General features: G+C 41.0%; 1 protein-coding gene across 14 annotated transcripts in view; it reads right to left on the bottom strand.

Annotated features, from left to right (window-relative positions):
- The window catches only part of FMNL2 (formin like 2), a 268,077-nt gene that overhangs the window by 11,149 nt on the left and 244,924 nt on the right, over positions 1–12,004 (bottom strand). For 8 of the 14 annotated variants that reach the window (XM_043525641.1, XM_043525643.1, XM_043525639.1 and 5 more), the window contains 6 exons: positions 7,168–7,292; positions 6,316–6,518; positions 4,097–4,331; positions 2,763–2,831; positions 2,513–2,593; positions 1,497–1,626 (listed from right to left, as the gene is read on the bottom strand). In XM_043525641.1, the coding sequence (XP_043381576.1) occupies positions 1,497–1,626; positions 2,513–2,593; positions 2,763–2,831; positions 4,097–4,331; positions 6,316–6,518; positions 7,168–7,292 (843 nt within the window). Of the gene's footprint in view, positions 1–1,496; positions 1,627–2,512; positions 2,594–2,762; positions 2,832–4,096; positions 4,332–6,315; positions 6,519–7,167; positions 7,293–11,352; positions 11,374–12,004 lie in introns of all 14 variants that reach the window. The other 6 variants (XM_043525637.1, XM_043525640.1, XM_043525638.1 and 3 more) reach the window with 1 other exon arrangement.

Below are 12,004 nucleotides of genomic sequence, written 5' to 3'. Positions count from 1 at the left end.
ACAGCACTTAGTTTTCTCTTCCCTGTGTTTAAAATGTATTCCTAAAATCTACTGAAGGCTAACGAGTTGTAGTTTAAATATCAGAATCCTGCTGGACAGCAATTTAAACTGCTCATTTGAGATTACAGTTGTGTAACTGATGCTGAATAGCTTCTTCAACAAATAAAGGCTCTTTTTCTACTTATGTAATATCCACAAGCAGCTCACAATCAGTGTCCTGAAATGTATTTGTTATTCACATTTTCTTAAACTCTATACTGATTTTGAAAAACTCTCTGCAAGTATTCGGTATTCACACTGAGAGGTTACATTGCATCTGTTTGCTGGCTGGATGTCACACCAGCACTTCTGGGAAGAGTGCGAAGTTTGGTGTCTGTGAATACTCACTCTCACAGGTCTGAAACTCACTTTCTGTGACCATGTGGACCAGTAAAACTTGGTCATTTGCATGTTCATAGAAAGAGAAGAGAAAAGGTACACAAGCATGGCCAAAATGAAGAGAAAAGGTACACAAGCATGGGGGAAATATAAATATTTGCAGAAATATATGACATTAGTCGCCCACTCTATTTGTGACGCAGAGTGGGGATGCCGCTTCCATAATCCCTATTCAAATGAAAGAAGAGGATGCACGTGAACTATTGCCCACAACAAAAGACCACGGAAATATTTTACAATTAAGTGTGACATCTATATCAAAAGTATCTTGAATGCACAGGTAGTCTTAGAGCCATGACCTGGGAAAGTCTAATTTACACAGTGGTTGCTTTAAAAGTTATCATCAAAGAGCCTTGTGTACAGATCTTGTGCTGGTCCCACGCTTATCCTTTGCTTTCATACATCTGCAAGTATATTCAGATCAAATCCTTTACAGCTGACATCCAATGGCATTACTGAGTCCATGATAGCTAGCTCCATTGACTGATTCCTTGGTATCCTCCTATTACAGCAGACCTCAGACATTAGACGCCATTGTGGAAAGCTAACGAGCACATTGTGCTTGTAATACTAATGTTGATCTGTAGTCTTTTAACTTTGTATTGTTTTAACAGTGCAAATTCTAATCCAAACAATTGGTGCTTCCCTAAGGGAGTGGCTGCTGTTGTTTCTTCGATGACCCATTTTAAAGTATTAAGGGTTGTAAGCTCTTTGGGGTAAGGCCTATTTTTTTGTTCATACAGTGCCTAGCACAATGGGGTCTTGGTCCATGACCGGGCACCTCTAGGTGTTATCACAATAGAAATAAGAATAAAAGTATAAAAACGTCAAATATAATAGTTCTGTGACATGAATGTATCCTCTACATTCATATTTATCCAACCTTTATCTGGCACCCTACATTTGATGTCATCCCCAAAAAAGGGGTTTCATCACAGTCCTAACCGTCCTACAAATTAAACTTCCGATCTTTCTCTTGAACAGCGCATGGGGATAGGAGGATAAAATACATCAGAACCTGGTTCACATACTAACAAGGGCAACACTGGTCACAGTACCTGCAGCAGCTTTCTCCACGTAATGAAGCTCATTGTAAAAGAGGGATACTTGGTGATACTTCTCTTTCACAACGTTGGATATATAGTGCAACAGTGTTTGTTTTCTGTCTGTTGACTTTGTGTCTAACAGCTGCAAGCAAAAGGCAAGGAAACTGTTGGATTAAGGTGTGGTAAAGGCCAGGCTATAAATTATCTGTTGACTGAACTGATACTTTATTAGATGGGGAAACACAAAGAAAAATTAAGGAATGCTGAGAAAGTTTGGTCTACAAATTAGAGGCATGTCTTTTGAGACTAACATGGGAGTAAGTAGGTTCCCAAATCAAATTGTTCTTCCTATTCAATGTAGTCATATTTTAAAATGCAGTTGGCATCCACTATGCATCTACTCATTGGCTATTTCCCACCTGTTCACTCTGATCTGTCTTTCCCCTGTTGTTTTAAAAGCTGGGTGGGACTTGCCAAACATTAGTTCTCTTGACAGATGGGTGAGGGGTAGTACTAGCTAAAGCCAGGCAGAGTGCAGGCTGATGCTGTGAGAGCTTTCCCCATACAGCTCTGCTAATGCACAGCCAACCTGATCTGCTATACTGTCTGTTGTCTTTGGCAGTGACTGATAATTGTCCCAAACTCTGAGCTGGAGTTGTGATGGATTAGCAGCCAATCTAATGCACATATGACTGAAGACATTTAAACCTTCACTACAGCCCCTGAACCCCTTCTATTTTTATTTCACCCATCTATCCCATCACCACCCTTCTTCCACCAAGCCAGAAACCATCTAAGCACAGGTCCTCCAATTAATTAATGAATTGTCTCTCTCACCAACAGAAGTTGGTCCAATAAAAGATATTCGCTCCCCCACCTTGTCTCTCAACTGAATGACATGCATGGTCCATTGCAAGGCTGTCATTAACATTTTTTTTTATGAACTGGGTGGAGGTGAAGAACTGAGTAGAGCAGGCACCCTCCCCACCAAAGCTAGCTTCCAGCCAAGTTGTCATTCTTCTACTCACCAGATCTAAACTTTGTAGTTTAAACCCATAAACTGCTCCTCTTTTACTGCTGTTCATGTAGTTACCAAGCGCCAAGATTATCTGCCAGAGTGAGAGAAAGGGGTAACAGTCAATACATATGCATGCCACTCGATATCTTTGAATGGTGAGTTTCTAACATAAGCAGGTAGATATATTCCAGTATGTGGGGAGGAACAGCATTGATTATCTCATGTAAAGTACATGTGTATGTAAATAAAATTGTATTTACCTCCAGTATTTTCTTGAGCTTTTGGGATGACTTTATTGAGACAGATGCTGCTATTACTGCATGGAGTTGCTAAAAGCAAATAAGAAGAGGTGTAGTTAACACATATAAAACGTTAAATGCAAGGCAAAAGTCAGCACTCAAATTCTATTCTTGGATCTGCACGATGGGGATCTTGACATGAATATTCTCCTTCCCCTCTGTGTATGGATTTCAAGTTGTTCACATTCACTGCAGGCTTAATGTAGAATAAAATAAAATGCAAGCGTGGTTCTACAGTGCCATGCTCTTTATGACAATGAAAGATGTATCAAATTATGTGGAACAGGCCTTAGGAAGACACCGGTATAGATAGCATGGACATCATTAACTCATCGTCAGTTTCAGCTAATGAGTCAAACAATATGATTTCTATATTAAAACCACTTTTAAATTCTTAAAAGTGTAAAATAAAAAGAAGCATTATGAACATTTTGGGACACAGACTGTCATCTAAACTGTGTCTGTAAAATCTGACCCTGTATTTGCATACAGAGATGTGGAGTTTGCAGACACAAATGCACAAATTTTGCAGGCATATCTTAGATGGCAATCTTTAAAAATTAGAAATGTAACCTATTAAATACTATAGTCACTCTCTTCTGTGCTATGAATGGAAATGCTATAAATCATTTCTAGTGGGTTACCTAAAAAGCATTGATGTCACCAATTCTGGGGGGCCCTGGCCCTATCCAAGGACACTGGGCACCACTGCAATAACAATATTAAATTATAATCATAGCTAGAAAATTGTTTGGTTTGATTTGGTTTTATTTCTTTTTCCTTTCCTCTCAAGAACTTCAATGATTCATCATGATATTCATATCTTCCATCTATCTTTAACATATCTCTGCTGGATCTGCAAAGGGTTTATGACACCACACAACTCCAAGGTACTTGGCTTCACAGAGCTAGACTCCTGAAAATCATTGTGGATGTAGTGTTTAGAGCCCATGAGGCAAGGCGTAAACTAAACTGTGGTCATTAGAGTCAAATTCCTAACCCTAAGATAGATATAGAACTGACTGAAAAACCTAAAACAGTTTTTTTGGTGAACATTTTGATTGAGATTTTTTTCCTCTTTTCTCTTTGAAAATATTTTCCAAGGAAAATTTTCTGATTGGCTATACCTAGATGGTGAGGTAAAATAGAAAGAAGGTTTCTTCTAAGTATCTTAAAAAGTGATGCAGAGTGTTGGAATGACAACCTGAGTTCCACTTGGGAAGCCCTAATGGCTGCACACCTTAGAATTCATTCAACGCTAATTTATTTTGCTCTATTGCTTGTGACTCACTTACCGGTGTCAGCATTTGGATGCTTTCTGCAAAGTTGCCTATGAAGGCCATGATGGTCATCTTCTGCATCAGCCTCTCTATCTTACTGAATTGCATCATGAACCGATCTTCATCAGTCAGGTTCTCAAGAGGTTTCCTCTCCCTCTCATAGAGCCGTAACACTTTCACTTCGTTCTCAGTGGGCAAGAATCGCATCAAACATTCAACAAAATCTACTGGCAACGTCTTCAGGTCAAATCTATATCGTAACAAATACAGAAAGGTTGGTGTTATAAGAAGGACTCACCAAATATGACAGGCCTGTCTGCTTCGGCAAAGCCAACCAAACGGCAGCAACCTGCCTTCCCCAAGATCCCTATTCAAATGGGCAGAGCACATGACTCCTGGAGGCCTGTGCCATACACAAGCCTGGGACAATAAAAATAAACCTGAGGAGTTTCCTGCCACCCCTGACACACTGGTGGCCTCTGATGCTGACTAGGTCATGCATTGCTTACAGTGAAGCCTTGGGCCTCCATTTTTATTGTTCTGGGTGTGCAGGGCTGGGAGGCCTCGATCCTGCGTAATGCGTATGCAGAGTGCTAAATGTATAAGCACATGTTCAAAGCAATAAGCTTGGTAACTGAAGCTCTATTAATATGAATGTTGCTGCCTGGTTGCCACGTTACTCAGTAAGTCTTAAAGGGGGACGTGTGGTAACATCTTTAACATGATGAGGACCACACTTAATTTCATATTACCTCAGATATGGCCATTTTTCAGCCATAGCTAGACCTTATGTTTATTTTGAGCACTTACAAGTAAACCAGTGGGTGCAGAGGACTCACAATCTTATTGTTGCTCACTCTTAAGCCTCCACTCTCACATCCATGGAAAGCAAACACCTTGCCACTCTGCTGTGCAGCGCACAAAGACTTTCAAGACCAAGGCTTGTGTGAATAAGGAAAAGGCTGACCAAGCAGAACACAGCAGTGCCGGACAAAGCAAGGAACTGACCTACTGGCTGCAGAATGGGGGAAGCCGTGGTGATCCCCAACTATAAGATACTGGAGTATGAAAGCAGGGAAGAGAAGATACTAATTTTGTGTAACAGGACAAGGATCTTGTAACCTACAAAGTTAGATCTGCAGCATCAGATTGAGAGTATGTTAGTATTTGCCCAGATTAGAAGAATGAACCAATGTTTGTCTGAACATCCAAACCTATGTCTGAGGTGTCCTCATACAGAGAAACATTAGATGCTCATCATGGCCGCAAACGCTAACACTTTCGAGTCTAACTTGGGAAAAGTGAAGTAATAAATGAGTACTCTAGCCTAACAAAATGTTGGCTTTGACAGGCAAGTAATCTTCTCCAATATGTTCCAAAGACTAAAGAAAGTGAACTGGAATGTATCTTAGGGTACATCTACACTGGAATAAAGACCCAGGGCACAGCTGCGCCTGGCCCGGGTCAGCTGACTCGGGCTTGTGGGGCTCTGGCTGTGGAGCTAGATGTCTGGGCTCGGGCTGGAGCCTGGGCTCTGGGACTCTCCCCACCTTGCAGAGTCCCAAAGTTCAGGCTCCAGCCCAAGCCTGAACATCTATACAGCAGTTTTACAGTCCTGTAGCCCAAGACCTGGACCAGCTGTGGGTGTTTAATTGCTGTGTAGACGTACCCTTAAAGTGCATGATGAATCTTATGAAGCAGGACATGAAACTACATTCCTTCATTAAGATTGGTAGTACACACTTGTATCATTTTTGCATTTGGCATTGTATCTAATCATTACATAAACAATACCATTAAAACTGTATTCAGTGCATGTGGATTAAATCCAGACATTATGGCAAAAACTAAACTTTTCACCTATTCTTAATATTTACCATACTTGTCTCAGGCTTGCTTTTAATTTTCAGTTATGATAGGAAATGCAGCATAATAGGAGTCATATGTGAATTACGTTGATGGCATTCTTTTAAGAGCTATTAATTAGGTTTTTTTTAAAAATTCTAAGATAATTTGCACTGTCTTGCAGAGTGATATCATAAAATTGCAGGTTAACATGTCTAGGGAGAATGCAATCAATGATTTGTGGGGGATCCTTATTCTTGAATGTTTTGCAGCTGCAAAAACCTTTGTATTATCTGCCAATTCAAAACCAGATTTTCTATGTATGCCGATTACCAAAAAGCAGAGTAAATCTTAAATATGATTGCTCCATCGACAAGTTTTGCACTTACACCTGAATAGCTTTGCATATCTCCTCTGCAGTCTTTCCAGCTTTTCTTAAAGTGATGGCAAGATTTTTGGCCCTGTTTGCTTCCAATAATGTGACTTTGTTTGACCCTTTTTGAGTTATCTTTTGTTTGCTTGAAGTAAGATCAATGGCTGGACCTTGAGCCTTTGTCTTGAATATTTCTTCAAATTCATCCACATTTAAATCCTAAAACGGAAAGAAATCCCCCCCACAAAAATATTTTTTTTAAATTGCACTTGTCCAGAGTTTTCTCAGAATTCCATAGGAAGACTTTCAGACTGAGTATGTAGGTATATGCCACACTATGTTGATATATGCACATCCACCCTTGCCGACAACAGTCTGCAGAAACATTACAATAGTGTTATAGCACGTGATTTTGTGAAATTAAGGTCAAAAGATTTTTCAGCTTTTTACTCATCCTTCTACCAGCTGTAGCCTCGTGTATAGTATCCAAAAGCTGAGCGCTCAACCCTACTACACTGATGCTCCAACTCTCCTTCAACAGCACTCAGCAACCTACAGGAGCCTCCATCCCATAAATGGCATCAGCATGTTTATATTGGGAAAATGCCATCGACCATCTTGATTCATTTGTTTCAAACAAAGACGGACACTTTTATAGTCAGTTTGGCCCAGATTCTCAGCTGGGGTAAACTGAAAGCCATTTCATGCCCTTTTACTGGGGATCTCAAGCAGCTGAAACTTCCTATTTAACAACACAAACAATAACTTTCAGAAATAATTCCTACGATGATCTGTCTTTGCAAAGCTGTACATTCACTTACACTGCACGTAGTACTGAGAAGCAAAACACAATATGCAGTATTCATACCTCCAGGATCCTTTCATCATCAATTTCATTGAAGACTGTCCCATTAATTTGATTGGGTTTGAGAGCTACCCAGTTAAAGACAGGCATGCGGAACTTTGTCTTGATTGGCTTCTTGATTTTCACAGCTAAAGACACCAAAGAGAATGAAATTACAAATGCTGGAAGAATTGGGAAACATCTGGAGCAACCAGACACAGTTTTTTGCAAATGGCACTTCAGCACTGGAGGAAGAACCAGTGGGGCTAAGTAAACACTTTTAAAAGCCTGAAAAGATTATGCTGCCGTGATAGACAAACAGCAGAGAGAGATTTTATTCAGCTGTTTTATACCCGGCATTCACATACCTTTAGTGGAAGCTGGAGATTAAGAAAATTTCACAAAAGCAAATGTGTTACTCTAATATAGTGTGTTCTTAATATTGTTCTGGCCTGGTTTAGAAACCAAAATAATTTTTAACCAGTGTAGGAAATGGACAAAATGGTATGTGACTTGAGTTCTGTTCTGCCAGAGGACATCCCATTTCTGGATGCAACATCAGGTCATGTGAGGTGCTGAACACCCTCAAGTCCCGTTGATGTTAATGCGGATTGTGCACGCTCAGTACCTTGCAGTCCTGGGCTGCTGGTGTGTGATGTTGCTCAGTCCTTACTACCTTACTTTTAATAATCAGTGCTGTAGATAAAGTTGTTCAAGCTGACATCAAGGCAGCGGCACTAGGACTAAGGCTTTTAGCAACAGCGAGAGGTGCTAGCTGAAGACGTACATCCTTTGGATTAAACCGAGAGAGGGGATTGTAGCTGAGGAGTCAGCTAAAAGTGAGTCCTCTGTCTAGCAGAGGATTCAATCAGCAGTGTGTGACAAGGGAAAGAGAAGCCCTTTTACAAAGATTTTGTTACAAGGGAACAGAGGCTTCCATAGCCTGTTGGGAAGGGATTCTACTGTTTCACACAAGCCTGAGTTTGTCTGTATTTTAAAGCACATAAAAGCCAGTCTCCAATTTTAGCACAATTACATCTTGGGGTAACAAATGCTTTTGCCTTCTCTGATTGTGCAGCACCAATAAATCTTTTAAAGTAACTTTGAAGGGATGCTATAGAAGATGGGACCAATTAATCCTCATTGGTGAACGAGCACAGAAGAAGAAGTAATAGGCTAAAGTTGGGGCAGGGAAAATGTAGGTTAATTGCTAGGAAAAACTTTATAACCCTGAGAATAATTAGGCAGTGGAACAAGCTACCAAGGAGGGCTGTGGCGCTTCCATCACTGGAGATATCTAAGGTTAGACAGGCATCTAAGGATAGTAATTCTAAACATTAATAAGAGACGATATAGAGGTATGTAGTCGGTGACTCAGTGCAGGTCCTTCTAACCTCAAACATCCCATGGTACAGATAATTTGGTTAATTAAGCCATATAAGAGAAGTGTCAAATTGCCAAAAAAACCAATGAAACCCCAGTATTTCTAAATGATCTCAAGTAGATTGGTTACTTTGGTAACTTGCTTTTCATTGTTTCTGAGATTTAGAGGCCCAGCCAATCACTAAGAGTTTGTGATGATCATTATGGTTCATTAATGTGGTTAAGTTATTTTCAAATGTGGAGTGAACAATTAAATTCTTTTCAGGCTACACTCAGAAAGAGAGAAACCCTGCTTTTTATTCCCCCAGTGTTGGAAAAAGCCACTTAACCTGTAAAACTGTCATCTGGTCCATTGAAACAAATTGAGGTAATAGAGCAACAGAAGTCCAGACCATCTCCAGCAGTGTCCTATATATAATACTTCCAAATACAGGTAGTTTCAAACTGTAAAATTCTGATCCAGATGCAAACTTTCCCAAAGTTCAGGGTTGTTCACATACGGAGTTCTGTTTTGAACACACCTCTTCTTCCAAGACAGGTGTGCTAGTTTCCCTCTACATCCCCCGACACACACCATAGCGCAGCTAGACAATTGTGCAATACTGTATGAGCAGCAGATTTCTTCCCAGTCCCACCCACATGGTCAGGTTACACCCTGAGCTATAACATTTGAGCATGAAAGAAAAAAGGGAATCAGTTTGTCTCTCATCAATACTTTTCCATGTATTGTTTTCCAGGACAGAGACCATCTTTTTCAGAGTTCACTCTCCTCTTGTGCTTTAGAGCTGGGCAAATGATGCAAACATTTTTCTCTCATTCATGTCTCTCATTTTCCCTGATTCAAATTTTTAGAAGAATTCACTTCTTCTGTGTCTGTTGTCCCTTTTCTGTTCACTTTCCATGGACATTCTAAGGAACGAGCTTACTGGCAGGAATAGTTGTAGAAACACTGAATTTTAAGTGGACACCGGAGAGCATTCACAAAATAAAATTTGAATTTGTAAATTTGAGTATTCACATGGAAACATGATTGCCAGAGTTATAGTCATCCAATCAGGATGGAGGAACACAAATCAAACACTAGTCAATTGAGTTTGACCAGCAAATGCAATGAACTGCTTACAACACAATTGCTAGGCCAAGAATTACTTGATGAAGAATTTAGAATAATAAATACCTGGAATAGTGACAAAATCAGAAACCCACACAGAAAAAGAAACTACATTTATGAATAAATGATTCACGGTGAATTATTTGCCCAGCTCTAAGAGAAGCTATACTAAATGGAACAAAAGCATTCCCTGCCTTTGTTACAGAACCATGTTTAAATGTGTAAGGTAACACCCAAGTGGTCCTACTCTTTCCTTGAGGTACATGAGCAAATGCCATCAATTAAACAGCAATTATGCATGCAATCTGGAGACTTGATCCCACACACATTGAAGTCAATGATAGTTCCGCCACTGACTTCAACAGTTACAGGATCTTGAGCGGGGAATAGACCCCAAGAGAGGCTTTACAGGCTGAGAGCCCTGAGTCAGCACAGCACTTAAGCAGGGGATTTACTCCAATCCTATTCAGCAAAACACTTAAGCACAGTGTGATGGGGTGTGCACCCCACACCAGCCCTAATGGGGTTAACAAAGGCCTGAGAGGTCAATTAGGTTCCCTGGCTTCACCTGGGAGAGGGAGGGCCAGGGTTAACTAACAGTGAAGCCCAGTTGGGGAAGGCTGGAACAGCACTATAAAGCTAAGAGGCTGAAAGCAGAAGGAGGCTGCAGTCACTCCCTGGGATGAGGGAGGTCATCAGGGACATGGAGGAAGTCCATGGGGAGAGTAAGTCTTGAGATTCTGCCCTGAAGTAAGGAGTCTAGCAAGAGGCTAGGAGGGGATGAAGTAGCAATGGGGAGTAGAGTGGCCTCCAGTGGTAATCACAGAAACAGGCAAGTGGCAAGAGAGAGGCTGGGTAGGAAGGAGCCCAGGGAAACAGCAACAGGGATAGGGACAGGGCAGACCTGGATTGCTGGTTATAGGGTCCTTGGACTGGAGCCTCGTGTAGGGGGTGGGCCCAGGTTCCCCTACAGTCACTGCTATAGTGGAACAGAGTCCCGAGCTGGAGCAGAACAACATCCAGAAAAGGCATTTGGACAGTGGTCCTGTTGGACTTCATAACCCTGGAAGAAGTGGACTATATGGTGACTTGGCAGACTATCACAGACAGGGCAGAAAGGTGCACTTGACTCTGAAAGAGCTTCTTTCCCAGATCTAGACAAGAGGAGAAGCACTAACAGTGAGTGGAAACCCCATTACACATGGGCTTAATACCACTGAAGTCAGTGAGTGGGACCCAAATGAAGTTGATGGGGCTTAAGCATCTGCTTAAGTGCTTTGCTAAATCAGTACCTTGCTACTGAGAAACAATTCTGTTCGACAGCATGCACAAAGTTATCGGACGGGCAGGGCCGGCTCTAGGCACCAGCAAACCAAGCACATGCTTGGGGACGCACTTTTCAAGGGGCGGCACTCTGGCTTTTTTTTTTTTTTTTTTTTTTTGCGCTTGGGGCGGCAAAAACCCTAGAGCCAGCCCTGCTGAAGGTGCATACTTGAACGTACAAAGGCATTTTCCCTATGTTCCCTCTTTTCCCTATGTTGCTTGCACACCTGGTTGACATTTTCAGGTAATTAACAAGCAGCTCACACTCTAGAAACAATGTAAAAATTAAGCAAGCCTGAAATTAAAATAACAAATAGAAGGAGGAGGTCACAGCACAAAAGGGACAGAAAGGAAATGGGTGTAAATACTTAAAATAGTTGGCAAGAACCTACAGAAAAGCTTGATTGGGCCATCTTACCCGGAAGCAGAAAGAACAAAGAGAAAAAAAATTAGTGATGGTTAGAATAGTATAATTCATCAATTCACAAATTCCCAGTACATCATGATAAGGTGATCACATGACATTGTACGAATAAGCAGTGGGAGAAATGTTCCCTTCTACGTAGGCATTTTATCAAGATTTGACACTTTCATCTTCCTTGGCTCAGTGGATTTCCTTAAGAACAAATACTAGAGAATAGTCCTCAATACAACACTGGCCCAAAAATACGTCAGGAACATTATAGGAAGCTACAGTATAGGAGAACTGTGCGGCAGGATCCTACAATTCTCTTTTTAAATAAGAGGTACAAATCAACTGAGTTTTTCTTCACAATGAAAACCTCATGGCCCACTCATATACAATGCACAGAGACATGTACTTGGCAACACAGGCTAAGCTAACTAAATTCCAGCTGGCTGTGAATTAATACATATGTGAGGGTGGCATCAGAATCCATTTCAGGCAGCTTTCAAAATCGAGTTCAGGTTATTTTCCTTCCTAGAACCAACCAGTTCACAGACTTAGGGAGTCCACCTCCATCACACTGGTGTGCAATATACTTACTCACACGTAAATACCATATGTAAATCCTATCTCAGTCA

The sequence above is a fragment of the Chelonia mydas genome, chromosome 11 (genome assembly GCF_015237465.2).
Source record: "Chelonia mydas isolate rCheMyd1 chromosome 11, rCheMyd1.pri.v2, whole genome shotgun sequence".
Lineage (NCBI taxonomy): Eukaryota > Metazoa > Chordata > Testudines > Cheloniidae > Chelonia > Chelonia mydas.
This window is presented reverse-complemented; position numbering and strand designations above follow the sequence as displayed.